Source organism: Tenrec ecaudatus, chromosome 5, assembly GCF_050624435.1.
Source record: "Tenrec ecaudatus isolate mTenEca1 chromosome 5, mTenEca1.hap1, whole genome shotgun sequence".
Taxonomy (NCBI): Eukaryota; Metazoa; Chordata; class Mammalia; order Afrosoricida; family Tenrecidae; genus Tenrec; species Tenrec ecaudatus.
Window position 1 is genome coordinate 31,272,740 of NC_134534.1, and position 27,169 is coordinate 31,299,908.

The window sequence follows — 27,169 nt, forward strand, 5'->3', positions numbered from 1 at the left end:
CGAAACAGAACACATGTGCACTTAAACGGGTCAGATTTTGGTAGAGTTGACGGTAACGGTGGGGATGGAGGGGACTGTTTGTGATTCCCCCCTGCCCACCCCCACTATTACTGTTGAAGGCACAAGGAGAAGGGAATTAAGACACCCAATAGATGTGAATTTGAAGACTGACTCCAGCATTTGTGTTCTAACACCCTACTTAAGTTACTGCATTCGGGTACAAAGGAGACCTCAACTTTCGAACATCATGTAGAGAGAAGAGTTATTAAGACTTACACAGGATAAGACATTTTAAAAAAAGACAAGGACACGTCATCCAGAAGATTCCATTGGGAATAAATTGTAATGATGTCCCAGGGCTTATCCAGAATGGAAGACTGAAATAGGATATGGAAGGACAAATAAGACTGGAAATCCATTACAGTTGCAGGTGGGACTATAGAAATACAAATCTGGCTAGACCAGAGGATGTACACTGGTACAGATAGGAACTGGAAACACAGGGAATCCAGGACAGATGAGCCCTTCAGGACCAGTAGTGGGAGTGGTGATACTAGGAGGGTGGAGGGAAGGTGGGGTAGGAAAGGGGAACCGATGACAAGGAGCTACATATAACCTCCTCCCTGGGAAATGGATAACAGAAAAGTGGGTGAAGGGAGATATTGGACAGTATAAGATATGACCAAATAATAATAATTTATAAATCATCAAGGGTTCATGAGGGAGGGGAGAGTGGGGAAAGGGGGGGAAAGGAGGAGCTGATATCAAGGGTTCAAGTAGAAAGCAAATGTTTTAAAAATGATGATGGCAACAAATATACAAATGTGTTTGACACAATGGATGTATGTATGGATTGTGATAAGAATTGTACAAGCCCCCAATAAAATGATTTAAAAAATTTTTAAAAGATCACACTGGGATATATTTAAAACTTAAAAAATTATCCTAAAATGATTGAACTATTGAATTGCAATATACTTAAATATATGCTAATGAAACAGTTTTATTTAAAAAATAAATAGGAATAGAACCATGATGGGACATGTAATTTATAGTAAACATAAGAAATCACAGATTGGTGCAGGGTTTTCCAACCAAGGCAGTCAAGGTATGACTCAGGACAATGGCCATGCCAGTATGGGGTCTCCATCAAATACACACCCAGGCAAGGCCATAAAAGAGGCCGCCCCTTCCTGAGTTGAGTAGGGGAGTGATGTAATCCACTTTCTAAAGCCTTCTGTTTCGGGGCAAGACTGTTCACATCCCTGGTCAATGGTCAGAGGAAATCCAAGGCATGCACGGTCCATTTGGGCACTCTGCATAAGAAGGACAGACTTTTCCTGTTGCCCTTGGCTTTCCTGAACTGGAATACTCGAATGTAATACATTTTGAACTCCTCAAGCTTCTGCTGACCCAGTGAGGAACCGTTCAATGAAGTAAAAATCATAGCTCATTGGCTGAAAGGCAAGAAGTGCTCAATAAACAATGGATATTGTGTCTTGGAGAAAATACAACCAGAGTGCTCCTTAAAAGCAAGCATAGTGAGACTTCATCTCGTGTGTGTTGGACATGTTAGCAGGAGAGACCAGTCTCTGAAGAAGGCCAGCATGCTTGGTAAAGAGAGGGCTGCAGCTAGGAAGGCGGCCCCAGCCAAGATGGATTGCCATAGTATGTGCATACATGGGCCAAACGGAAGAATAGCGGGAGGAAGGTGCAGGACTGGGGGATGCTGCCTTCTGGTCTACACAGGTCACTCCGAGTCAGACTCAACTCGCCACCATTGGGGTGGACTTCACACACGCCCCTCCTCTGCAGGAAGGATCAGAGATGGCGATTTCTTCTTTGCTTCATTTGATCATTTCTCTGATTTCATATGAAGCCAAGGTGTTAGAGGTGGGGTAGACCAGAGGAGGAAAATCAACTGTATCAATTAGGGAGCTCTGTGAATTGCCAGTCTTTTCCAGATTTGCTCTAAGGAGGCTAAGTTTCCCACAAAGAGTGACTGTCTTCTAAGAGCATTTCTTTCTTTTTTCTCTCCCTAAATATAAAATTGGCTTTAGTTTTCTTAAATAAAAAACAAAAAAAATACCTGGAATATAAAATGAAATTCACCTGTATCCCCACCTGTAAACCAGAGGCACTCTTGCGCATTCGGAACATTTCTTTTTCTAATATATGCAAATGCATGTATGATAACACTGAAACTAATTGAGAACATTCTAAACATATCGCTTAGCGTTTGCTCATTAGGCTGAGTGGGAAATGTGTGCGCGTGTGTGTTTTAAGTCATGTGAACTCGTCCTCCTTGGCCAGATTGTCACTCCGTCTAGGCTACCCGATCTATTTGATGGAAGTCTGCCTCGGAAGTTTGGAGACTAGCTTTATAATTGTAGTCATGATTATTTTAAAACTTTAATGTAGTAATTTATGTTTGAGAAGGACTATATAATCAATTTTTAGTTCTGGTAACTTATTTCCATTCTTTCTCAAACTGCCTAATTGCTCTCTCTGGGAAATAACTATTCGCCAAAGATAAAACTTCCTATGGATTCCTGACTGAGTCCTTCAGTGGGAGGCTCATCCCACAGCTTCCTTTCAGCTCCTTGGAGAAGAGATCCAAGGGCCTTTGGCAGAGGCTGAGAAGCAAGTTGTTCCTTCTTCTTGGGTCTCAGCTAGAAATCAGTGTAAAGGGTCTTTAATTGGAGTCAGGAAGATTTGTGGATGCAAGAATATATTTTATTAATTATAAGAATTATTAATTTAATCCTGTAATTCAGAATAAAACTACATTGCTCCTATGGGTAGGTCTCAAAAACATAATGCTGCCCCCAAAATAAATGAATAGTTGAAGGAGCCATACATTTTAGGTAATGTATATATAAATATCAAAAACATACTGTATAACATAGACGATTAGATATAGAGATAGATGATGTCGACATAGCTATCCAGGTGACACTTTGGATTCAGCTTTGGGCTATGAACTGCAAGCTCACAGCTCAAATCCACCATCTGCTCTGAGATAAAAGATGCTTCTTTCACCTCCTGTCACGTTTGAGGTCCTCAGAAACCCACTATGGGGTTGCTTGGGAGTCAGAATCACCTCAAAGGCTTTGGGGTTGTTGATTTGGTTCTAGATCAGGGAAGTGAACACCCTATCAACTTAAGGATCATTGTTCACTCTGATGAGAAGGGGATTGGTCATCTAGGAACCATTGTATTTCCTACTAGGAGTGGGGAGAGGGGGAATGCCAAAGCAAATATCAAGAAATTTGACACCATTTAAATGAGAATAAAGGCTTCGTGGTGTCTCTTATCAACATTTCATGATTTAAAAAAATATTTCTTAAAAAACTCAAGCTTTAGACTTTCCAGTCCAGTATGGAATCATTGTTCCGGTCAGTGACAAGAATCTGGTGTCGAGGGGGTGCAACTTGTTGGGGTTGGAGAGCAAAGCAAGAGGGACACTGCAAGGTGATCTCCCAGTTACCAAACATCGATTAATGAGGCGCCACAACTGACTTTGACAAAAATCCTCTGGGGATACAGGTCGTCATGGGAGCAGGTATGGTGACATCCCTCATTTGTAGTTTCATTCTCATGTACTGCTTGGCTCCTGCTAAGACAGAATGATTCACTGTCATGGTCATTTGGACTCTGTCAATAGCTCTTGAGCTGTGAGAAGCATTACCGGCCGACCAAAATGGCTTTTTGGAAAGAAGAGACATGGCTCAGTGTCTCTAGCTCTTTGATGATAGAAAAGAAGGCGGAGGAGTTCACTTCATGTTGAGCAGCTCGGCCATCTTTATCCCTTTTTTATGGCTTCAGTGACTGTTTCTAGCCTTCTCCTTCTTTCAGGCATTTAAATAAGAACTCGTCGACAACGATTATTCAGGAAAAATTAGTTAGACCTCACACATAATGCTTAGGAATGATTATTATACAATGCAGTTGACAGCTTTATGTCTGTACAAATGTACAGCACATTCCACTGAGTAATCCCATATTGCAGACAAAACACACACACACATTTTTTAATCACTTATGTTGTCTTGTTTAAGCAAGCTCATGGGAGAGGGACTACCAAAAAAGGCAATCATGCATGTACGCAATATTACAGGAGGGCTGGAAGAATAGGGCAGCAGCATTTTCAGAAAGGAAGCACGAGCAGGAAGTGGTAACAGCCTGGGCTGGCAATGCGGGTAGGAGTCAGGATGTTCCACAGGAAGGTTTTATTGGAATGAGGGCTGGTTTTAAAGGATAATACCTTGCAATTTTCCATGAATTAGAGTAAAATGATGGCAATTTTCTCTCTAGTAAAGGTACTGCAGAAACATCTATAAAGCCCTTAATTATTGAGGCTTGGGGACTTCTGTTGCTGAGTGTCCTGTATCATCTGCAGTATTTCATTTAAAGCAGAAGGTTGCCTTTGAAAAGGTGGTCATCACAAGCCACCTGTTTGCATTACTGCCACTTGTCACAGGAAGGGAGCTATTTCTCATAAGAATTACACTGGGAGGGATTTTTTTTATTTCATCAGTTCCTGAGGTGGTCTCTATTTCAGATGTCAAAGCCTGCTTCTCTCTCTCTCTCTCTCTCTCTCTCTCTCTCTCTCTCTCTCTCTCTCTCTCTCTCTCTCTCTCTCTCTCTCCACTCTCCCCTTAAAATTGTGTGCACACATACCTATTCTGTCCTACAAGGTCACTGTGAGTCAGAGCCCGCTGTATGGTAGTGAGTGATGTGTAAATGTGTACGTAAATCCCTATCAAACTCACAGGCCGTGGCCTGGCCCTGTGTTTGCGGCCTGGACGCACACCTTAGCTTCTGACTGATTCGTCGCTCCCAGTTCTGAGCAGCACATCCCAGGAGGTGGGCAGGGGCGTCATCTTGCCTAACAAGCATGACTCCGTGTGTTCTGTCCTGGGTATGCTGGCTTCATTTCTCATTCCCCGGCTTCACAAACAACATTGTGGGGAAGCAAAGTGGCTATAAGAAATCTAGGGACTCCTTCCCATATTTATTTGGACAGCCAGTTGCAAGACTTCTCTAAGGTCCTTATTCAAAAAGCTGGTTCCTCTTTCATGTTACTGCAGTAGAAAAGTGGCCGGGGACATGTTGCTCTTCTCTACCATCTGCAATGTGCTGATATTGTGTTATCAGCTATTTAAATGATCAGATTTGTGCTTCATTTATTTTAATTTGTGGCCTTGTTTGCTTTCTTACATTAGAGAGACAGTTACTGGCATGGCTATTTTTCAAGTTTTGAAGAATTATATTTTAATTTGATTGAGTTGCACTGTAATTTAAATGACAAATCTCCACCAAGCGATATGGTTGTAGGATGAAAATTGGAGAACGCACAGTAAGAGGAAATTGGATTATATGGTTTAATAAGCAAGGGTATTTGCTTTCAGACATAACTACATTGGTATCATCGACAGTGGGCCTGGGGACAATCCAAGAAGGCATCATTGCTAGTTGCTAATATACTTCCTGCGCACTGGGCACATTCAATAAGCTGAACTCACCATTGTAGCACCCCTCCCCCCTTCCTTCAGCCAGCCTTGGGGGACATGTGTCAATTGTCAGGGAAGGTGATGAGAATATAATAAAACCAAGAAAAAATCAAAATGCTAATATTTGAATAGCGCAAAGATAGCGAGTAGAAACTGTCAGTATTTTCATGTACACATTCATTGATATACCCATTAATCTACTTGTTTTACTGAAGGCTCGAGGACTCGGGGTGGTGCAAACAGGTAAGCTTTCAGCCACTCACTGTAAGGTTGGGGTTGATCCCAAACAAAGGGGCCATGGAAGACCGATGTGGGTGTCTGTTTCTATAAGGTCACAGTCTTGAAAACCCATCAGAGCAGTTCTGTGCTGTAAGCTTAGGGTCGCCATGAGTCAGAACCCACTCGACAGCAACCAAGAACAACTCCATGCCAGGAACTGGAGGATTCTAAGTGACACCAAGGTCAGCGGGGCAGCCTTTGCTCTCTGGGAGCCACAGGCACATCGGAAAGGTGGGCAACACTGCAAGGAAAGAGGCATAGGGCGGGCTTGGGACGCAGAAAAAGGTAGCTAATCATGGGAGGAGTTGACAGGCAATTCCTGAAAGGCTGACAAAGGGAGGGAAAGGCGGAGCTAATTTATACAAAACAGGACTGACCCCGGGAGAAAGGAAATGGTTAGCTCAAGAAGGAACCTTCCAGGAGGAGCGACGGCATGGCAGCAAATAAAAGCAACGTGTAGGCGCACAAAGGCACCCATTTTGGTGGGTTTGGAGAACAGCATAAGTAAAGGGACAGGGAACGGCAGCATCTAGAGATCCATTTTTTTAAATTCCTCCCAGGATTACGGAGCTTCGACGTTGTTTGCAGGTTGTGAGAGCCCTGCTCACCTGAGCGGAGTGGCTGCCGAGGCCGCGTCTGTGTTTTGCACAGATCCCACCGGCTAGGCCGCGGATGATAGATTGGAAGAAGTAAGTCTGGAGTCAGGAGACCAGTGCAGGCCATTAACAAACCCAGGAGAAAAATGGGGCAAGACTGGCCCAAGCCAGCGGCAGAGAAGATAAAGAGATGGGAAAGGGGGATGGGGAGAGGGAGCAGGGTGGTCCAGAGACGAAAGCCACCCTCTCAGGCTGATTGAATGTCGAAAATGGACCACGGGGATAGTCAAGATGACGTCCCATGGCGTGAGTGGTGGGAGGGTGGTGACGATGCCGTTCGTGGAGATAAGGAATGGGAAGAAAACCAGGTTGTACTGGAGAGCTACGAGCACTCTATTTTGGACATGATGGTGCCTGGGGATTAAGAGAGTCGGAGATGCTAGAGCTCCACTTTATCTTAAAACAGATGTGCCTGCCATAGAGACTGACGCATGGCTTTTGTGCTGTTTCTGGCGTTGCCGTTTCCTTGCTTCCATTAAGGATATGCATGCGTGTCGCTAGGAGTCCTTGTGGTGTCCTTGCTAAAGGTGCTTGGCTAACAGTCGAAAGGTCAGTGGTTGGAAGCCAGCAGCCCCTCCGTGGGCGGGGGGTGGGGGGGATATTTGGCTGTCGGCTTCTGTAAAGATTACATATTTGAAAATGCCACGGAGCTGTTCTACTCTGTCCTACCGGGTCACATTGAGTGAGAGCTATTCCGTGACAGTGGGTTTGGTTTGATTTTGGTTCTGTAGCTTTCATATCAACTCCTTGCTGTTGAATCCATTCCTGTTTATAGACATCCCACAGGGCAGAGTAGAACCGCCCCATAGGTTTTCTGAAGCTTTAAATCATTATGGGAGCAGCCAGACTAATATTTCTCCTGGGGATCAGCTGGTGGGTTTGCGCCATGGACCTTATAGTTAGTAGCCCAGTGTTATTCCATCCAGACTTCTTACATAGCAGAGAGATATGATAGAGAGAGAGACCCACATAATTCAATACTCTAAGGCAGAGAAGGCCTGCTAGAGCAATAGTTAGACACTCGACTGCTCACATGATAGGCCAGCATGGTGAACTTGCCTGTTCATTTGCGAGAGACCAGACTGGAAGTCAGGTGCAATAACTGTTAACATGTACGAAGCTCCAGGTGGTTGTTCTACTGTTTCATAGAGTGCTGTCGTAGGTCTGAATTGACTCCACAGTACACAAAAAACACAACATAGTAAAAGTTAACCTGCAACATTTTGAACACTCGTAGGCCGTATAAAGGAAGCTTTAAAGTACCAAATTTAAGACCCTCAAGAGATAGTAGATATAAAGCCAGGTGTCACTTAATATTCATAATATGTTCCAGGAAATGGCTGGTACATGACTTGGACATGTTGGGTGTTGTGTGAACATCATGTCACAGTCTGGCCCCGCGTTAATGAGCTTAGTTGAGTGTCGTACGGCAGCAGGAACCAACATGCTGACAGGGATTTAGGTTTGCTCCTCAGTCGGCATCCTTAGCGATTTCTCCCTCTCAGAGAGACCTCCTTCACATTTTCTGTACTCTGAGAGTTTGCATTGGAGCTGATTCTGTAACATCGTAGAAAGTTTCTCTTTGTTGTGGAGGATCATCAGCATGGTGTAATGTGATTTTCCTAAATTCTGAACAATAGCTTCACTGAGTTTTCCACCCTTATGTGGCTTCACTGAGAGATCATCACTCCTTGGCCTCTTCCTGCTGCTCTCCACAGCACTGCTTGTTCTATGTTTGAGAGCCATGATACACTCCATGGTAATATTGTCAAAAGATAATTAAACACAGATATAAACACTGCCACCCTTGAGATGCCCACGGCAGGAGACTGAATGTTGCTCCCTGTGAATACAGTCTTCTCCTGTGAGGAGGCACGGATGGTACACACTGGCGAGTCAAAGGTTTCCAAGCAAGGAAAACACCTCATCCATTCATTTATGTTGATGGTGTGGTGAGTGCCCTTCAGACAGCTTCAACTCATAATGACTCCAGACCCATCCCACCGCATCCTTTCAGCGTTTGGGATTTTGCAGCCCATTGTTGCAGCCCCTATGAAAATCCTTCCCACCGAGACTCTTCTGTTTTGTTGACCATCTACATTACTAGGCAGGATGTCCATTTTGATAATGTGTCTGAAGTATTTGAGATGAAGTCTCCCCATCTTAATTTCTAAGGAGAATTCTGACTTCTTCCAGAACAGGTGTGTTTGTTCTTCTGGGAGTCCATGATCTATTCAATCATCTCACCAACACCACAATTCAAAGGCAGTTATTCTTCTTCGGTCTTCCTTTTTATTGTCTGCCTTTCACATGTATTTAAGGAGAATAAAATCAGCATGGTTTGTATCAGGTACACCTGAGTGCTCAAAGTCATGGCTTTGCTTTTTAACATTTTAAAGTGATCAACTGACTGAAAAAGATACATAAGCATGCCCGTTCCAAAGGAAGTGGAACAAATGTGTGGACCATCCAACAAGATCAAGGTCATGACACCGGAGTGCAATTTGCTGAAGGTCATTTAAGAATGGCTGTGGCAGTGAACTGACACAGAACTGTCAGAAATTCAAGCCTGGTTTAGAAAGGGAGGTGTGTCCAGGGACATCATTGCTGAGAGCACATGGGTCTTGGCTCGAAGAAGGAGAAATGAGAAGGATGCTGTTCTGTGGGATGGGGAATTTCAGAACCCATGGTACAATGATGTGTTCTGGAATTCCCATTACCCACCAGGTTATCTATAGATCTAAAGTGATTCACACTGGACTGCGGTGGCTTGTGAAGCTGGAAGCATCAACCACCCACAGGGTCTCCCACGTTGAAGAGTTTTCGGTGGGAATTCCAAGTTAAGATTGGTATGCAAGACTGGGAGATATACTTCTGAACAAAAATAGAGGCAATGAAAGCTCTGAAAAGCAGCAACATTTTGTTTGTAGGCAGAGGGAAGATTTTTCTAGGCTCTAGCCTAGCTCTATGTGATTTGGGCAAATTTTAGCAGCCACAGGCATGTGGTCGTAAAAATATCCTGACCAAGAAAAACAGTTGCAGAGAATTTGTTCATGTGAGATTATCTGGGGTGAGCTCGAGCATTTGTTCACGTGCCTTCATGGGGATGCTGCTGCTCTTCTTTTGAAGGCAATGTTACAACCACCACCTCGTTTCCTTACCATCAGTAGCTGGGAATCAGAGATAGGGATATTTACAGGGACCACTGTGGGCAGTCACAGGTAGACTTCACCTGTGCTATTGAACTGATACCTCTACACTTGAATCGAAACCTCTATACTCACGCTACCTGGTGCCAGGCTTGCTACAGAGTGTGCATTTATCAAGAATTTCTTAGCACTAAATGGGTGAAGGATATGTGATGAACTTGAACCATGGTTGGTCCTGGTTTTTGCTTCCGTGGAGGCGGCATATAGAAAGAATTTTGGAGCCCTCGTGGAACTTTTAGAAGCCCTGCTTGTGCAGTCAGGTAAGTCTTTGGCTGCTGAGGTCATGGTAGGCAGATCAAACCCACCAACCACTCCTGGGGATAAAGATGAAGCTATGTATACACACACCCGTCCAAAAATTCACAGCCTCAGAAACTCTACGTATGGTTGGCATGAGTCTGAATGAAGTTGATGGTAGTGAGTTTTGATACACGGGAAGAATAAAAAGAATAAAGTCAAAGAGACATTGAGACTCGGTGATTTAGGAGCAGCTGGTGGTCATCACTGCTGGAGAGCATAGAGTTAAGAAAGGGAAATCAACGTTCCAAGAACAGATGGGGCGGGATGCGTGAAGCGATACGTGTAAGGAGAGCTTCTGATCAAGAACTAGCAGAAGCAAAGCAAGTAGCAGGAGCTGGGGAACAGGGTGGGGGGTGGGGAGTGTGTCAACAATACCCTTGGCCATTGTTGTTGGCTCAGCCTGCTGATGTAAGTCTGAGCTTTCTCACACACGGAGTAGCCCCAACCAGCATCTGACATTGGTTAGCTGTTTTACCTTGCATTCTGTCACCTCCCTGAACCTCAGTCAGCACATCTATAAACCGAGATCCTTGGAACTCATAATATTTAGCATCTCTTCCAGCTCTCTTATTCTAATGGCTTTCTTCCTTCCATAAATAGTAAGTGTTCGTTCAGACACCCAAATGACAAATGGGATCCAAGTCACATAGGTCAGGACAGAGACGGTTTCAAATGAAGCAAAATAGAGCTTTCGTGTAAAAGGACAATTATCCTTCTCTATCTAGTAAACGACAACAACAAGCCAGCAGTCTGGAAGATCTCATCCCAGAAATCCCTGCAGCTAACATATTTGGTGTCAGGCATGGAAAAAAATCCATAAATTTAGCTTTAGTTAGATTTTCAATATTGCATCTGATTTATGGAACTATGAAATTAGATAAAACCATCCACTTTTAAGGCATTTTCTGCATTGTTTTACCTTTTTATTGCTTTCCCATATTTTCCCTTTTCTTTATTTCATGGTTGTTTGGCATAACTGAGTAGGACCATATGGACCAGCATTCGGGAAGGTCCAGCTAATCCACAACATATTTTAAGCAAACAATCTCTTTGTGGATTTTTATAGGGTTTAAAATGTTATTTTCTGAAGAATCACATGGAGACATTATATATTCTTCGTGCGTGGAGATATGCTCCAGAGACTTCTTGAAGTGAAACGACAGACGATGCATTTCACACGCAAGACACGACAGATCGCAGGCAGGTTGCACTTCTTGCGCCGGGATTGCACACAAGTTACGGTTCTCATGCACACGAAGTACCAAGGATTCTGAAAACTCATGGACAGAGGTTCCCCACAGCTCTTTCTCATAATAATAGGGAAAGATAACATTAATTTTCTACTATTTGGGCAAAAGAATAGCCAACCAATAAATGAGTGTGTTACAAATTGATAATAGTCTTTTAAACATTTTTTTAAGATCCTAGAAATGTTCATCTTAAATTTTATGCCTTCGTCTATTTGTTAATAGTCTTTTACGTTTGGCTCAATACATTTGAAAAAGGACATTTTTATGTTCTTTACATAATTCAATTTGAAATAACAACTGGCAAGGATGATGTAATACCTATTTGTTTCTCTTTATGAGTACTATATATATATATATATATACATAGTTAGGCAATGAATAATTTTTTTTATCAAACGCAGTGGTAAATCAGCATCAAATATATAATGGATATTAAAGATTTGGGTGTCATAAGAATTCATTTAAAAATCCAGGTGGTTTTTATAAGGTAAAGGGAAAATAATCCATCTGCCATATTTTCAGATATCTTCATTGGTTATTTGTTGCAACATGATTTATGCTTAACAGTATTTCAGTGAGGATTTGTGCTGGTCATCCTGATGACCAGTGTATCTTTGCACCTTGCCTAACGGTGTGTACGTTAGACTTCAATAAATATTGCATACATGAATCCAAGCCAGAACGAGGGTTTGGAAAGGGAGCTACCTGGGGTGCAAGGTGTTTTCTCTCGGGTCCTGTTACTGTAACTACTGCCCTACGTTTTAGACAGGGTGTCTCACTGCCTCAATCGTGCGTGAATGAATGTTGAATATTTATTGCGAAGGAAGTGCTGGCCCTCATTTTGTGGAATTTTGAAAGTCCCTACCTTGTCAACAGTTTTCCATGGGCCACCTTCAAAAGTGATTCCCACTTAACTTGTAGCTTCATCTCTATGAGCTCGTGGCGGCTCTACGTGAGCCACAGGCTTAAACCACCTGGCGTCTTTGACCTTGAGTTGCCATCTAGATAAGCACGCTTCCCTTTGCTCGCCATCCTCTTCCCACCATCGTGGCCTTATGAAATTTGACTTGCCCTTTAAAAACCATCCTAGGAGTGTCCATATTTACAGGAGACTTCCTCCATTTGGGGGGCGCCAAGGTATGCTGACTGCTTCCACACTTCATGGGCATTGTTCTTGTGACGTGGGGATGCATGAATCTTCCTGCTAAGATGTTATCCATAGTTACTTTCTCACTTGCTGGGGAAGTTCCCAGGGTTTCCTACAAGTTAATGGCCAAGCTGTTAGGGCCATTGAAAAATGCCCCAGGCTCACTAAGAGTCTGACCAACTCAGCAGCTAACAACAACAACAACAACAACAACAACGAACACTGCAGTCCCCAACATATTGCAACCATCAAATGATCGCAAGCATCCATCAGGGTGCAGTGATCAAACTGTACGTACATGACTCAATGAGAAAAAAAATAAATCAAACATGTTCTTGAACAGATTTCACTTCATCAGTCCTGTCCCGTTCATGTTACTGATCCCTGCATGAATAGTTCATTGAAGATGGTTTGACTGTAGCCTTGAATGCAGTGTGCTCGTGTCCCAGGAGTGACTCTTCAGGATGGAGCACAACCTGCAGGTGGCCTCTTTCAAAGGGACACAACAGCTCTGCTATTGACTCATGTGATCCCCACTTCTTGCCGTGCTTCTCTGATGCTCTTCTTCTGTGGCAGTGACGTGTGGGAATTAAGGCCTACAGTGCTCGTACAGTGCAATGAGCTGCATATCTGTCAGCTTGCCATGTACTTCGCCTTGCAAAACCCAAACCCACTGCCATCAAGTGCCATCAAAGAGACTTGGATTCACAGTGACCCTGGGCAGCGTTTCCAAGGTGATCCATCTTTCTTGGAGCAGAAAGCCTCATCTTTCGCCAGTGAAGCTGCTGGTGGAATTGATCCATCCACCTTGTAGTTAGCAACTTAAACCGTACTTCATAAAACCACCAGGGCCACTGGTAATGGGTTTGTGTGCTTCCGATATTTCTGCTCCTTTTACTATGTTTTGCTTTTTATTTTATTAAGAAAGAAGATGACTGGACGATATTAACTTATGTTTTAAATTACATCCTAAGAAAAAAGGATAGGCATGAGGAAGATAATTTTGTTGTGTTTTGAATGATCTTGTAGGAAAGTGCTGTCAGTGAAAACTTTCCACATCCCTGGCCCTAAAACTTCTCACTTCAAACTCAATAGACCTTGGCCTCTAATATGGTGAGATGCACTGGAGTGGACATGGAATTAGGAGAAGCAATTCCCTGGAAAAGAACTTCGGGCCTAGTAACATAACAATGAACAAGATGGATTGACATGGTGGCAGCAACAATGGGCTCAACAAAACAACAATTGTGAGCATGGCAGACACTGGACAGTATTTCATTCTGTTGTACTTCGGGTTGCTATGACTGAGAACTGGCTCAACAGCACTTAACAACAACCAACAACAACAGTGGCAGTAATCCCTTTCTGGTGATGTATGCGCTGCTCTCCACCTCTCCACCCTAAATGTGTAAACAAATAACCAATGAACTGGCTGTAACAACCAACCAGTCAATCAGCTGGTTAACCAGCACAACAGAGTAGTTCCCACAGTACAGGAACTGCTGGGAAGTGAGCAGACAGAGTTGAGTACTTCTCCGAGATCTCCGTTCAGTCACCTAAAGCCACCGAGCCTCTTGCTCTTATCAAACAAGGGAATAACGCCTCTGGAAGCATTGGCAGAGGGTTGAGTAAATACTGGCGTGTGCAAAATACCTTTACAGTGTGTGTAAAATACCTATAGAAATGTTACACTCGTTTGTAATGTAATACAGCACAACTTCTTGTTTTAAAATCATTCATTATTGCACATTATTTCACTGCAAGTTACCTCGACTTGTTAGTCCTTTTGACCGACACTTTATAAGACTCGAGTCAGGGACAAAGAGTGGCAGTTGAGTTCAATAATTTCCTGATTAGAGTTGGGAGCGTCCTGTGCTATAACTCATCAAGCACTGTGGTCAGCAACCTGGGTGCTTACATTCTACGTCTTAGATGATTACAAATGACTTAACCTTAAGGTAGCCATTCATTTCTGTAACTGTGTTTTGAAAGCGTACGGGGGAAGACAATCAAATTCGTTAGGAATCCTTCCTGAACCCAGTTGATATGGCACATCAAGATGGATTTCACAGTTATATATCTACAGAGGAATGTTTACAGATAAGATGAAAGCAGTCCTCCTTATTAATCACACATTGTGTATTTGACTTCTGCTTTCTCCCTCAGCCTTTAAATCAACTACATCTGGTTCTGCTACTTAAGTGTGCCATTACCTTTTGCACTGAAAGGCAGTTTCTCCGAAGGAGTGCAGCTCCATTTGATTAAAAAATAATTAACTAGAGTTATAGTTACGTTCCTCATCATGGCAGTCCAACTGGGAATGTTGGGATAGGTTAGAGACCTACTTTATTTGTACAACAGGACCCAAAGAATTGGGAGAATCTTTATGGTTTTAATGAATGCTGGCATGAAGCAGTTCCTTTGTTTTGCTTGTGTTCACATTCCAAGTTAAAGACTCTCCCAATGTGCAGAGAGATAAGCATCAGATTGTAAAAGATTCACAGATACAGTGTGGCCATCCTGTATCCAAGGATCGCTCTCTGTGCAGAGACAGGACACCAGAGGGTTAGGACCAAGGGGGCCGGGCTCTGGGAACTCATGCTCACTAACCAACTGCATAAGAAATTGTACAATGATGTATGGAGTTCACCGATCAGTGGATTCTCTGTCATGACAGGCAGCTACACAATACACCATGATGTTATTCAAAGTTTCTCGGTAGGCAGGGACTCTGAACTATTGGATTATTATTTTTTTAATCATTTTGTTGGGGGCTTGTACAATGCTTATCACAATCCATACATCCATCCATTGTGATCAAGCACATTTGTACATTGGTTGCCATCATCATTCTCAAAACATTGGCTTTCTACTTGAGCCCTTGTTTCAGCTCCTTATTTTCCCCCTTCCTCCTTTCCCCACTTCCCTCTCCCTCATGAACCTTTAATAATTTATAAATTATTATTATTTTGTCATATCCCCGTATTGGATTAGTTTTGATGGGCTAAATCAGTGCTATTCAAGGAAGGTGTGACCAATGACACTTCATTGGAAAGTAAGTCAGTGCATCACTTTCTTCCTTGAGATAATATGGCTCTAAAAAGCAATATCAGGTGTTCTGATGTAGATATTGTTTTCTGTGGTGGTACCAGCTCTTCATCTCACTGCACACTGCTAGCAGAGAGTCCTCAGATGGGCATTTGATCTTCTGGGCTGCACTTTGAGCAGCACTGGTCTTTCAGAATTACCTAGGGAAACTTCTAAAATGCCGCATATAGAATATTTAGTCTATGTTCCCTGGGAACACAGATGTAGCCTCCGAGGGTGTTGTGCATTTATCTGCCTTTTCAAAATGCTCCCCATGTGGTCTTGAAGAACACCCCAAACGTCTGGGTTACCTAGTGTTGATGGAATAGGAATACTGCAAGTGGGTGGCTTCGAAGACTAGGAATTTATTTTCTCACAGATCAGGGGGCTGGAAGTCTAAATTCAGGAGTTCCTCTAGGGAGAGGTTTGTCTAGCTCCATTTATAAGAGCTGCCAGCCGTCTGCGGCGTGCCGATGCAGCTCTGTTCATCGCCTGGCTCCCTCTCAACCCTGTACACATCTTGGTCTTTTAATAACTCAAAACTGATGAGGATTCACGCCAGGACAGCAGGGCCCCAATTAATCTAACAAGGGCAAATCTCTATTTCAACACAAGATCATAGAAGAGACTAGAATTGCAACCTTGGGGGGAGGGGTTGGTGTTGTATGCATAATTCAATAATGTGAATTGAATTGGAAGTATATATTACAAGGAATAACACCGTAAAGTCATGTTGGACTGAATAAGTTGGTAGATAAGGGCATGGGTTTTAGAGTCGGGCGTTGAGTTCTGGTTTGACTTTGAGAGTATTGTGTGGGGTTTCTAAGCTCAAAATTTTCCTCATTATATGGTTCTAGAATTCCAAGTACAGTCACATCAAGACTAGCTCACAGCAAACCCAGGACAGAGTGGAAATTCTCCCGAGGATTTCTAAGACTGTCTGTCTTTATGGGAGGAGCTATTTCCATCTTTCTACAGCAGTCTAACTGCTGACCTTGTGGTTCCCAGCCCAGTGTACAACCCACTACACTAGCATGTCCTCTTAGCAATAGGTTACCAGCTGGGCTACAAAATGCAAGGTCAGCAGTTTGAAGCCATTTGCCATTCCACAGGACAAACCCCCCCCCGAGGTTTTCTACTCCAAATGTGTTACAATCTTGGAAACCCACAGGGGCAGCTCTACCCTGTCCTAGAAGGTCCCATGAGTTGTAATCAATTCGATGGCAGTGCGTTTGGTTTTGGAATGTTGTTGTAAAGTTTAAGTGAGGTCATCAAAAGAAAGTGCCTCAGTGCCTTCCATATCACAGACAGTCAAATAGATACCAATTATAAATGGCATGTAGCAATTCCGAGATGGAGAACCCCCTGTCCTTGGTGTTGCTATACACATTCATCTATAGTCTCATTTTCCCACAACCAGCAAGGTTTGAGTGCTTGCCTCTCTTATTTGGTTAAACCTGTTAAATAATATATTTCTCAGCACTCTTCTGGTAGCACATAAACCTAGCTCAATATGATTTAAGGGGGGAAAGAGTGGATGACTCAGGGAGATGATCAGATTATGCTACTTATAATTTAATGCCGAAGGGTAGAGTTGACTAAACATATGTTCATTGGTTGAAAAGATGTTTCCATGTATCCTTCTACCTATATCCTCTGGCTCACTTTGTTATGTATGCATCGATGCATGTATGCATGCATGCATGTATGTATGTATGAAGGAGCCCTGTTGGTGCTGTGGATGGGACTTTGGAATGCTAATGCAAGGTCAGTGCTTCCACACCCCACCCCGATCTGCTCCTGTGAAGACTTATAGCCTTGGGATCCCTACGCAGCATCACCATGAGTGGAAATGAACTCGGCTGCAGTGGGTTTGGGGTGTGTGTGTGTATGTGTGTGTGTGTGTGTGTGTGTGTGTGTGTGTGTGTGTGTGTTTGCATGAGAATATCTATCTATGTATCTATCTATCAACTATCTATGTTCTTTTTCCTGGGTTAGCTTTATTCTCCAACTAGCTATGATGGCAAAATGTGATACCAACGGTATCAGACTTACAGATGACCAGATTTGAAGTCACTTCTTTTATAAAACACTTAGGCTGAGAGTCTAGATCTGACTCAGTTGTCATGCTTAGAATATGTGTCTATTCTTGAACATGTTACTTTGGCTAAGCAAGTGCTAATGTTCCGGTAGGCCTGGGCCCGAACAGATGTCTATTCCTGGAAATAGTGTGGACAACTTGACAAAAGCTCAGGATGGGAAGAAGAAAAGATCACTTCCAAAGGACAATTAAGGACTATTGCTAGGAAGAGGAAGACCTTTCATGATGTAGAAAGAAGAATATGGACGCCCATTCCCAGCCTTAGCTTTTCTCCCCACTCCCATCTCTGTGTAATTGTTCATTCAGTTGTATCAAAGTAAAGATTTAGCCTGGACGCTTTCCATTCTGTTAAGATAATTCACAGGTACTCATTCTGGTCTGTTTTCTATTCAGTTTAAAATTAGCTTTATTAGATAAACCTTATTAACTTTTAAATTAGGAGAGTCAAAACAAAAGGTCTTGAATAGCTTTATTTTAAAGAAGAAAGTCAGAGTTTATTAATAACAATACAAGTTTGATTCTAACTCTTTTTTTTCTGTACCTAGGGAAAGGGTCAGGTTTAATAAACCAATGTAAATAATAAGCCATGTTTCAAATTGAACCGTGCAAGTTTCACAGAGGGGAATTTAGATTTAGGCTGTACTTATTACATGACAATTCTATTACTATGGATTATAAAACAGCAAATGCATTATGGTTCACGGAGTCAGTGAAAATCACGTAGTTGTTAATGATTTGGAAACCGGCTTGTGAAGCACGACCTGGCAGAGCTGTCAGTGGTTAAGAGTGTCGGTATGAGAGTTAAGGGCCTCAGAGCTCAAATCCAAGTCTGACTGTTTTGTGGTGTGTGGCCTTGGACTTGACTTTGCTGGGGTGCAATTTCCCCTTGTGTGTAATTGGGTAATGAAATATAGTCACCAGGCAGTGGTGGGGAGAATTAAGTGCCCTGGCAGGGAGGCACAACTTCTCCTGTTTACTTTAGGCAATGCCCATGTTCAGTCTTAACCACCAGGTGCCTAACAGAATGCCCAGAGGAGTCACTTCAGAAGATTTCCTGCCCCGACGGGCACATGTATTTCACACGGACGGTGCCGTCTAGAATGACATCACCGCGTATAAAATCTTCATGTGAGGCAAGGAGGCCACATGCCACTTCCCAGACTGCACCTCTAGGACCTGTGTTTGAGCCAGGAGGAAGGCGCAGGCACTCATTCTGTGTGGCGTCCATGCTTTGCCGTTCATTGCACACACTGTTGCCCATGTCTTAATACTCCCTTAAAGTCTCGTGTATTAGTCGTGCTTTTATCCCTCGCCATCCTTGCCCCAGTCCAGAAGGTTTATGATTTCTCTTCCCTGAGACGGATGCCGGCCGCGGTTTCTCTCCCTCAGAGGTATGGTGTAATGGACCGCGAAGAGCAGCATGGTTCTCTGCTGGCTCTGCTGTGTTCCCGTCACCCCCTCTGATTCGTGTCCTCAGCTACCAAAGACAGAACAAGCACATCCTCCTGCGCTAGCCTCACTTCTTCGCTGTCTGGGTTAAATGAAATGACGGCCATTGGGGGAGAGCACTGTCCATGGGCAAATGCCCAGGGGAAGGTGCTCACCATACAGCTGTCTGGCATTTTGCAGCGGGTAAGCCTCTGGAGTCCAGTGCGCTCTGCTCCCAGGTCCCCAAATCTGAGAGATGCAGAGGACGCTGGCCAGATGGCCGTCTTGCCAGCTGTGTCTTGTTTTGCATTGTAAATATTACATCCCCCAATTGAGAGCTTTGCTTATGATATGCAATTCTTTGTCCTTTATCTCTTGCAGCTTGAGAATTACATTGTGGAAAACATGAAGTCGGAGATGGCTCAGATACAGCAGAATGCTGTGCAGAACCACACGGCCACCATGCTTGAGATTGGAACCAGTCTCCTGTCTCAAACCGCAGAGCAGACCCGAAAGCTGACGGATGTTGAGACCCAGGTATGGCCGTGGGGCGACTTGACAAACTCGTAACCAGGAGGTTGGGTTTGGTGGTGGCGGTTGTTTGTCTTTAGCTTATTCCATTTCAGTACTGCCACTGGGAAGTGCACCGTTTTTGTTTATTGTTACTAACAACAGTGATTGACTGACATGCTATAGATGTTTCTTTGGATTTCAGGAGGGTTGGTATAATGTTAACTTTGTTTGTGTTTGCAAAAACTGCGCAGCCAAGGGGCCCAATCAACATTTAAGTTGAAATAAACACTGCAGCTACCAACTGCAACATGATGCTATGTGTCAAGCAAAATAATCATTAGGATCCAATTGGACTCTCGGGTGTGTATTGGTGTCCTGTCTTGGTTGTCTCTGGTATTGTCCTCATCGCCATGGTACCTTGTAGAGGTATTATGTATTTAGTGGACAAGAAGCAAAATCCCAGGGAAACTTATGAGAAGGTGCACAATTTTGTATGTAGCATGATTCTATACTGAAAGGTAGACTTCAACACTTTAACATGGGTATGTATGCATGCATGTAGACCCACACCCATACATACATTCCAAAGCCCACTGCTATCAAGTCAATTCCAGAACTTCTCTGGAGGGTTTAAAAAAATGTAAATATTTACAGAAGCAGACAGCCTCATTTATCTGCTTAGGGGGAAGTGATGGGTTAGAACCACTGACCTTGTAGATAAGCAGCCCAATCTTTAAAACATTACATTGTGAAAGCCTCGCTCTTGCTGTCTTGTTCTGCCCCTCTGTCTTTTCACATGTATGTTCATGGAATTCTGGGGCAGAATGGGTTACACACTGGGCTGCTCCCCACAAGGTAAGTAGTTCAAAGTCCAGCTGCTCCTTGGGAGAAAGGTGACGCTTTCTACACCCGTCAAGAGTGAGCCTCAGAAACCCATGAAGGGAAGTTCTACTCAATCCTACAGGGTCACTGCGAGTAGTCAGATCAGGATCGACTTAGTGGGAATAAGTTGAGTTTATGCATGTATCCATGCACATGCGTGGATATGCATGCATTATGCATGAATATTTATAGATAGGAATGTATGTATAAATACACCCAAACATGGAAACAGACACAAGCACACAAACATGTATACACTCAGGGTCATTGCTGTTTTTGTTGTTAGGGGCCATCAAATTGGCTCCAACTCCTATGTACAGAAAACAAAGCAGGCCCTGTCCTGCACCATCCTCCTCACCAGTGCGGTGCTGGCCCATTGTCGTAGCCACTGTGCCAGTCCATCTCACTGAAGGGCTTCCTGGTTTGACTGACTCTCTACTTTCTCAAACACAATGTCCTTCTTCAGGGACGAGCCCTCCTGATAACATGTACACGTCCATGAATTGATGTTTCACAATCCTGCTTCTAAAGAACATCCTGGCTGTACATCTTCCAAGACATTTGTTCATGGAAATTCCACTCTTCTTCGGCAACACTGTAATTCAAGCACATCGATTCTTCCTCAGTTTTACCTACTCATTATCCAGTTTGGGCTTATAAAAGGGGGCAATGAAAAATACCATGGCATGGGCCAGATACACTTTTTAGTCTTCAAAATGACATCTTTGTTTAAATAAGCCTTTTACTTATTTTACTGCAGATTTGTGTAATGGAATATCTTGTTTACTATCTTTACTGTAGCTTCCCTGGATGTTGATTATGTACCTAAGTAAAATAAAATCCTTGACTCTTTCAATATAATTGTCAGATATGACTCATTGTCTAGCTTTGAGAATTATTGAGGTTTTTTTCCTGTACACACACACACACACACACACACACAGCACTAGTAAGTCAGTGGTATAATTCTTGTCTTCCATGCAGAGATTGGAATTCAATTTCCAGTCAATACGCCTTGGGCATGGTCATCACCTGGCTCTCAGTGAGGCTGTCAGTGTGTTGCTATGATGCTGATCAGACGTCAGAGGGAGCTTCTGGAGTCGATAGCTGGGAAGAAAGACATGGAAATCTAATTCGGAAAATTAGCCATTGAAAATGCAATGGTTCATATATCATTTCGGGTAACTGGAAGATGAATTTTAACCAATACAATTGTTATTCCAATGACCTTCTGGATCCCAGAAATCAGTATATTAGATTTCTAAGGCAAAAGACAATTCTATAAATTAAAAAATAAAACGAAAACACTACTTAGATTCTATCTGTGTTAATGGCATCATAGATCATAGGTTGACATTTTAAGAGATGTGGCACTGATAATTTAAATAGTTATAACACAATTTATGTTAGACAATCTACTTTTATAAATATAATTGACTTTTATCACAACTCTCTGTAATCAATATGCTCAGAAAATTTGGGTGACTTTTTCACATTGATACAACCAATGAGTCGATATTCAAAGGGAAGCACCCTCACTTCTTTTTATTGCCTCCTATTAATAATAATAGTAATTAGCTAATTGACTAAGAATGTAGCTGTGATTACATTGAAATAATAAATTATAAAGCACATAATGCTTTATAATGGGGAGTAGGAGAACTTTATGCTGGAACTTAAAAATAACAAGTTTTTGTTGAGTAAGTTGCTAAGATGCTAAGCAAACTTGATATGTGCAGTGATTGTGAAATCATGTGAGTGTATTTTCCTTTGACTCAAAGAAAACTTTTGCCTTCTCTTTCATAACAGTTGTCTGTATTCAAAGCTAAAGATCCCAATTTGCAGAGATACACAGTGTGTATTAACCTTCTTTGCTGCACATATGCTCTCTAATAATGTTTATAATAGACAAGTCAGGGTTTTATTCCCCCATTCTCCACCTCCCAAAACATCTGATTGTTGATTTTTCTCTCTCTTCTCTACTAGGAATTAAAAAATAAAATAAAATAAAAATCACTGGAATAGAGTCCATTTAGATTCATTGCAACGTAATTGGACAGGATAGAATTTCTGCCATAGGTGTCCAAGACTGTAATTCTTTACAGGAGTAGAAAGCTTCTTCTTTCAACCTTCCTAAGAATAGGAGGTGTGAAAAAAATAGCACATTGTTGGCAAACGTTTCCCCATTATTTTAGCAAGTAGTTAGAACACATGCCGTGTGACGTTGTCAGAGGTAACAACTGGTTTTGTATCTATAAGGTGAAAACATAATGTATTTAAGAAAAATATAACAGAAAAAAAGTAGAAGAATTTTTTTACAGAGCAGCTAAGACTGAATAAGGAGCCCTGGTGATATTTCAGGACTATTAAGGGGAGAGATGTGAGCATAATTCCCGGGCCTGCTGGCCAGGGCGGGGAGAATCAGCCGCCAGCACCACAGCTTCTCCCTCCTCTGCAGAGTGGCTTGTGGTGGTGTTCTCACTCTGTTATCACTTCGGTCCAGCGGCTCCCTCCTCCGTGTTCCGCTTCTCAAGTGTGCAATATGAAGGCGTTGGTTTCAGAGATGATTCATGCCCCTTCCTGTTGCCTGGCTCTATTTTTAACATCTTCACATGGCCAAATTTGATTATGAATGAATGAACAGACAAACAACCTGCAGGGAATTTTACTTTAAGAATATGTGCTCAGCTCCGGGCCAAACAAGTTGAATCATATCGATACGTTTAAAAAATAATTCTGTGGTAGGTACCATTGCCACGATCCCGTACTGAAAGGCGCGGGAACTAAACACTAGAGAGATGAAGCCATTGACCCAAGATCAAAGAACTAGTGAAGAGTGGAGCTGGGATTTGAACCCATGAAGTCTGGAGTCAGAGTCTGATCAGCTCTAGTTCTCTCTTTCTATCTCTTGCTCGCTTGCTTGCTTGCTCTCCTCCTTCGGTCCTAATTATCTTTTATCCTTCTCGCCTTACAGTTGTCAGATAAGTCTCACTATGTCACACAGTAGTTCTAGTCTTGCAAGCAGGGATGGTGGGGCCAGAATGAAGCATTTGTACTTGAAAACACTGTTAGTTGTAGAATTGATGTGTGAACCAGTGCTCCATTCTGGCCCCACCATCCCTGCTTGCAAGACTAGAACTACTGTGTGACATAGTGAGACTTAATGGTGCAAGTGTGAGTCACACCTTGCCATTACTTGAACACTTGCCATTCCCTTCATCATGACAATGCTCCATTAACTTGGGGTTCCATAAATGTTGCGTTAAAATATTACTGGTTTTATGTGTGTTTTTTTCTAGAGGAAGGGAGCTCCTTTTGTGCCTGGACTGAGTGACTCTCTGGGGGCCTTCTAGTCCAGGCTCTGCCTCCTTCCAAGTGCTTCCCCTGTCTCACAACTTCCTTGAGCCCAAGTCCTGTCTTGGGCAGATCAGTGTATCTGAGAAAGTCTCCTGGGTGCTTCTGATCTAGACCAAGGATTAAACCTTGGCGGTATGCTCTAACTATTGTCTTTTTGGAAGCCCAGGTCTCTTTCAGTAAGGGTTTCTAAGAACGGTGTAGCGTTTGGATATTCACATACTGCTGATGAATCCGTGATGGCAGCGGATATAGCCTCCTCTTTGGTGGAGCTGTCGGGGGTTCAAATTGCCGAGCTGTCAGTTGTCTGCCTGGCACAGAAACCACGCCACCCTCCAGGCTCCGCTCACCTAAGATAGGAAAACTTTAATCTAAGGAAGGGATAGGACTGAGAGAGAAATCTGAAGGCATCTGCTAGGGCCGGCAAGTAGAAGTTGGTTGGGAATGGAAAGGTTTGCTTCTATGGGTCACAAATATTTGTCACAAGATGATGCATCTATCCACACGGGTACTGTGACTCAAAATGAATTGTGAGTGGAAAATTTACAGTTTCCGGAGGACCAAGTGTGAGGGAGTTTAAAAGATAATGACAATCTGCCTGAAACACAATCTGCTGTACTGGTCATGTTACCTTCGGAGAGGAAGACTCGGAATTGTCAGACTCGCTTCCTAGGCTTTCTTGCTCTTGGGGAGGGGAAGAATTAGAGAAAGTGAGAACCTAGTTATGTTTCAAATTCATCTCTTCCCTTGGTTCCTGTGTGAATGTGTCTAATTCCATCAGAGAGCTGCTCACTTATAAAGCGATGACAATGATTCCTATCAGTGTGTAGCTGTGAACATTGACATGCACAAGGGCAGCATGATGACTCTCCATAAATGGATGCTCTGGACCAGGTATCAACTATGTCCAGAGCTGTTTGCACATCACAGCTTACATTTTCTAAAGACAGGTATATTTCACATTCATATTAGTCATCCTGAATTAAACACCAGATCTAAGACTTTGTACTAATACTTACTTTTTACTTGTAAACATTGGAAGTAATATGTATAAGGCATCCTAGAGTATAATATAGCATTTCTGGAGGTTAACTATAACTAGGAAAATAGATTCAACAATGCAATTTTTTCAAGCAAATGTAATCGTTAAGAATCATGTAAAGCATTAAGTTGTAGAAAGCAGAACTTTCGATTAGGTAACCTGAAAAAAATACAAGTAAATATAAACTAAAATAATTGTTATCTATTCTTTGAATTGAAATTATGTAGTTTAAATTGTCTGCATGCATTGTTTTCTCTTGAGGTGCTAAATCAAACTTCTCGACTTGAAATACAATTGCTGGAGAATTCCTTATCAACATACAAGCTGGAGAAGCAGCTCCTTCAACAGACAAACGAAATCCTGAAAATTCATGAGAAAAACAGGTAAGAGGTTTTATATTCCAAAATATCATGTATTCACATATTTATTCATATACCTCTTGCCAGTTTTAAAAGGTATTATTGTTATTATTTTTAAATGCTTTTTAATAAGAAATCCAAGAGAGGTAAATCTTTAGAGACAGTAACTGGATTCATGGTTCTTTGGGGGACGGGTAGAGTGGATGGAGGGAGGATGGAGGGAAATAACAGCTAATCACAATGAGGACAAGAAAGAAGAGGAAGTTGCTAAACTGATTGTGGTGATGACCATACAACTCTTCTTGATGTGAGTAAATTATTATATCATATGATATGCCAATAAAACTGTTAAAATACCTGCAATGGTATATTTGTTTATAATACATAAATAAATGATTGTTAAAGGTGAATTCAGAAAATATGTTAATAATCAGATTTCATACTGTTGGTCACACTCCTGAAATATGTGCTTTCATTTTTTATAAAATTTAACACTAATTTGCTAAAAATTCAGTTTTTCCAATTCCTCTCTATCTACTCAAATTATTTAATTCTAGAAAGACAGTGAAACAAAATATTGGCCATTTTCAGCAGAATAAAAATGTATAGCAATAGAGAAGAGAACCTCTTTGAAACTTTGTATCTTGAATTTGTACAAAACTATAAAGTGATAGAATTCTAGATTCCAGAAAGGTCATATTGCTATTTTTCAAGAAAATTATCTACGTATGCATAGAGCTGACTTACGAGAATTTGGTGTTTCCATTTACAGCCACCCCTCTGTGCATAATTAATGTCGTTGTTTAGCTAGGTAAATGTAATCATGTCACAGTGCTTTCTATAAATGACGCATCATCTCAGGCCAAGTGCCACGGGCCTCAGAGCTGGAAAGTTGGCCTGGCATTCAGCTGCTTGGTTTAGAAATCTTCAACACTGAAGATGAACTTTTCGATCAAAACCACTACCCTCATAGGAATTAGACAGGAGTTTCCAACCTTTTCCAAATCACGAAGGTACCAAAACGGATGGCTGGTTCCCCAAGATTTTATTTGGCTGGCAGTTAAGAGGACAGAGCCTTAGTGGAAGAACCTGCCCCGCCCAAGATCACACAGCTTCCCAGTGGCAGGGCTAGAAGGGGATTCAGTTTGCTTGGCTCCAAGCCCTGCTCTCTCCGTCATAACATATAACCCTCCACTACAATTCCCCAGTTGCATGCCAAAAGCAGAGTGACATGGCATCGATGACAAATAAACTTTTGCCTGGTTTCGAGGCTGAAAAGGGCCACTCAAGCTCTGACTTTATCTTCACAGTTGTACACTTCTTTATTTCTCTAGTGTATTTTGGGGTAAACTATATACCTGTGAAAGAACTTGGAAGGAGTTGACCCTGAAGTGGTCACATGATGAAATGTTCGAGTATGAAAACGCTGTTGAAATGTACAATTAAGATTGATGAAATTTCACAGTAGCCAAGCACATGCATGTCACAGGTGTGTTGCTTCAAGTGCCCTTGACTTGGGGTTCTCCACGCTGGATGGCACGTGTTAATAAAAGTGAAGCCCATCAGTAGTCACACATTTCATGAGGCGATTGTGAAATGCCCCCTGCCCCAGGAGTCATTAATAAGTAAAACAATGACCTTATCATATTTTTCTAGTGTGTTCTTTGTTGATAGTTATATGAAAAGTGCACTTGTTACAGGAAAGGGAAATTTAAAATATCCAAATGTAATTATCTGGAGAGGACTGCCTACGTTACTGAATATTGTGTATCCATAAATATATTTTCACAAAAAGTTGTTCGTGCTATCAGGGCACTTCAAAAAATTCATGGGGAATTGGAATTAAAAGACAAAGAAAATTCCCCACAAACTTGTTAAGCCCCCTCCTTTACACACTGTACTGCTTTTCTCTTTAACAACTGCATGGGGTTTGGTTTTGTGGATACGGCCTGTGGTGGGCTTAACACCTCTCTCATCAGATATGTTACCACCTGCGACCTGTCTTTTAAAAAATTGCCAACATGAAGTTACATTCTTGAATTCTTC

General features: G+C 42.3%; 1 protein-coding gene across 1 annotated transcript in view; it reads left to right on the plus strand.

Annotated features, from left to right (window-relative positions):
* The window catches only part of ANGPT1 (angiopoietin 1), a 289,630-nt gene that overhangs the window by 148,801 nt on the left and 113,660 nt on the right, over positions 1–27,169 (plus strand). Inside the window, exons 2-3 of the mRNA XM_075549364.1 lie at positions 19,355–19,510; positions 25,026–25,147. Coding sequence (XP_075405479.1) covers positions 19,355–19,510; positions 25,026–25,147 — 278 coding nt within the window. The remainder of the gene's footprint in view (positions 1–19,354; positions 19,511–25,025; positions 25,148–27,169) is intronic.